We start from the raw sequence: 2,037 nt of genomic DNA on the forward strand, positions 1-2,037 counted from the left end.
CTACCACTTGAGCCACAGCGCCACTTCCGGCTTTTTTCTTTTTGCTTATGTGGTGCTGGGGAATTGAACCCAGGGCCTCATGCATGCAAGGCAAGTGCTCTATCACTGAGCCACCTTCCCAGCCCCCTATTAGCAAAATTCTTGTGATGCTATAGAACTGTTTCTTTCAGACTGTTGATGTAATTAAGCTGTTAGAAGGCCAGAAGGAGCTGAATTATTTTTCTACTTTTATAATTATATATAATATATTCTGAGCAAACTCAAGTCATTATAAACTAAAAAGAAAAGAATGAGTTTGTGGAAGTGGCGCTGTGGCTCAAGTGGTAGAGCGCTGGCCTTGAGCTGAAGAGCTGAGGGACAGTGCCCAGGCCCAGAGTTCAAGCCCTACGACCGAAAAAACAAAAACAAAAACAAGAATGAGTTTGTGTTTTCAGCCATATATTCATAATTTTTGCAGAAGACAGATAATATTACTGTTTAAACTGCCCCCATAATCTTTTGTTTTTTTTGGTTGGTCGTGGGGCTTGAACTCTGGGCTTGGGCGCTGTCCCTCAGCTCTTCAGCTCAAGGCTAGCGCTCTACCACTTGAGCCACAGCGCCACTTCCGGTTTTCTAGTGGTTTATTGGAGATAAAAGTCTCATGGAGTTTCCTGCCCGGGCTGGCTTTGAACGGTGATCCTCAGATCTCAGCCTCCTGAGTACCTAGGATTACAGGTGTGAGCCACCAGCGCCTGGCTCCCCATAATCTTATATGTAATAGTTTAGTAGTATAAGACTTATGTTCAGTGTGTTAGGTTTATTTGGGATTTGTTTGACGAAAACTAGAACAGTATCAATTTGGATTTTTGTTTTCTAGATTTACAATTTGTCCCAGAACATTCAGGAAGATGATCTTCAACAGCTGCAGGTATATATTCTTCACAGACATTTTGATATCATAATACATCATTTAAAGTTTTCAGTCGAAGAGGTTGAGTATATTGCATATGCCTAGCATATGCAAGATGCTGGTTACTATAAAAATGTTTTAAGAGAGGAAAATTTTAGAGCTGAGTAGGTTTTAGCAAATGATTGCAATATGGAGAGGAAGATTTTTTGTTCATAGTAATTCTCTATACTCTGTGTATCTGTTGCTGAGGTAGAGCAGGGGTGGCTGGGAATGGCCTTTGTCATTTGAGCAAAGAATGGAAGAAAGTGGACAAGGTGTATCTGAGGATAAGTACTACCGGAGAGTGAGCAGTGAGAAGCGAGACTAAAATGTAGAGTGTGCTTGGCAGAATAGGGGAACAGCATGGCAGCCCACAGGTAGAGTTGAAAAGTTTGATTGTGGTCCTAAATGATGAAATCAGAGAGGCAGTGAGGTCGTACGTATTTCAGGGCTTGGGTTTTTCCTTTGGAGAAGATCGGAGCCATAAGGTTTTAGCAGACGAATAGTATTAGCTGATGCGTCACGAAAGAATCACTTGTGGCTGTGTTCAGAATAGATTTTTAGAGGGAAAAGGATATGTTCAGTAAGATGAGTTTTGGAGTTATTTCAGTAATTCAGGCAAGTCTAGATAATCTTAAATTCAAGGAACTATGTGGCTTAACAATTGCCAGCTATTGTTACTATTCTATTCCTACTACTGCTATTACTGTGACTTCCGTTCTCCATAGCAGAGTTCTTGTTTGTTTCTCTCATTAGGTCCTGAGGGATGGGTGCAGTCTTTAGCATGTTTCTCTAATTCCTCCTCTCCCTGACATTGAAGAAAACATTAGAATTTGAGTGAATGAGGGTGTCATTATCGGAATTACCTTGAGTTATAAAGATTTATGTATATGTAAAATGTATATATTTATTTTACATATATATTATATATAACATATATAATATGTATTATGTATGTTTTATTATATATATATATATGTTTTAAAAAAGAGAATCATTCTCTAACATTAGTCATAATGTTATTTGTTTTGTTTTTTTTTTTGGGTCCGGTCGTGGGGCCTGAACTCTGGGCCTGGGCACTGTCCCTCAGCTCTTCAGCTCAAGGCTAG

At 39.5% G+C, this 2,037-nt stretch overlaps 1 protein-coding gene across 1 annotated transcript in view; it reads left to right on the forward strand.

Annotated features, from left to right (window-relative positions):
- The window catches only part of Atl3 (atlastin GTPase 3), a 59,715-nt gene that overhangs the window by 29,532 nt on the left and 28,146 nt on the right, over nt 1-2,037 (forward strand). The window contains exon 4 of the mRNA XM_013020913.1: nt 857-907. Within this exon, the coding sequence (XP_012876367.1) occupies nt 857-907 (51 nt within the window). The remainder of the gene's footprint in view (nt 1-856; nt 908-2,037) is intronic.

This window comes from Dipodomys ordii, unplaced genomic scaffold (genome assembly GCF_000151885.1).
Source record: "Dipodomys ordii isolate 6190 unplaced genomic scaffold, Dord_2.0 Scaffold54, whole genome shotgun sequence".
Classification (NCBI taxonomy): Eukaryota; Metazoa; Chordata; class Mammalia; order Rodentia; family Heteromyidae; genus Dipodomys; species Dipodomys ordii.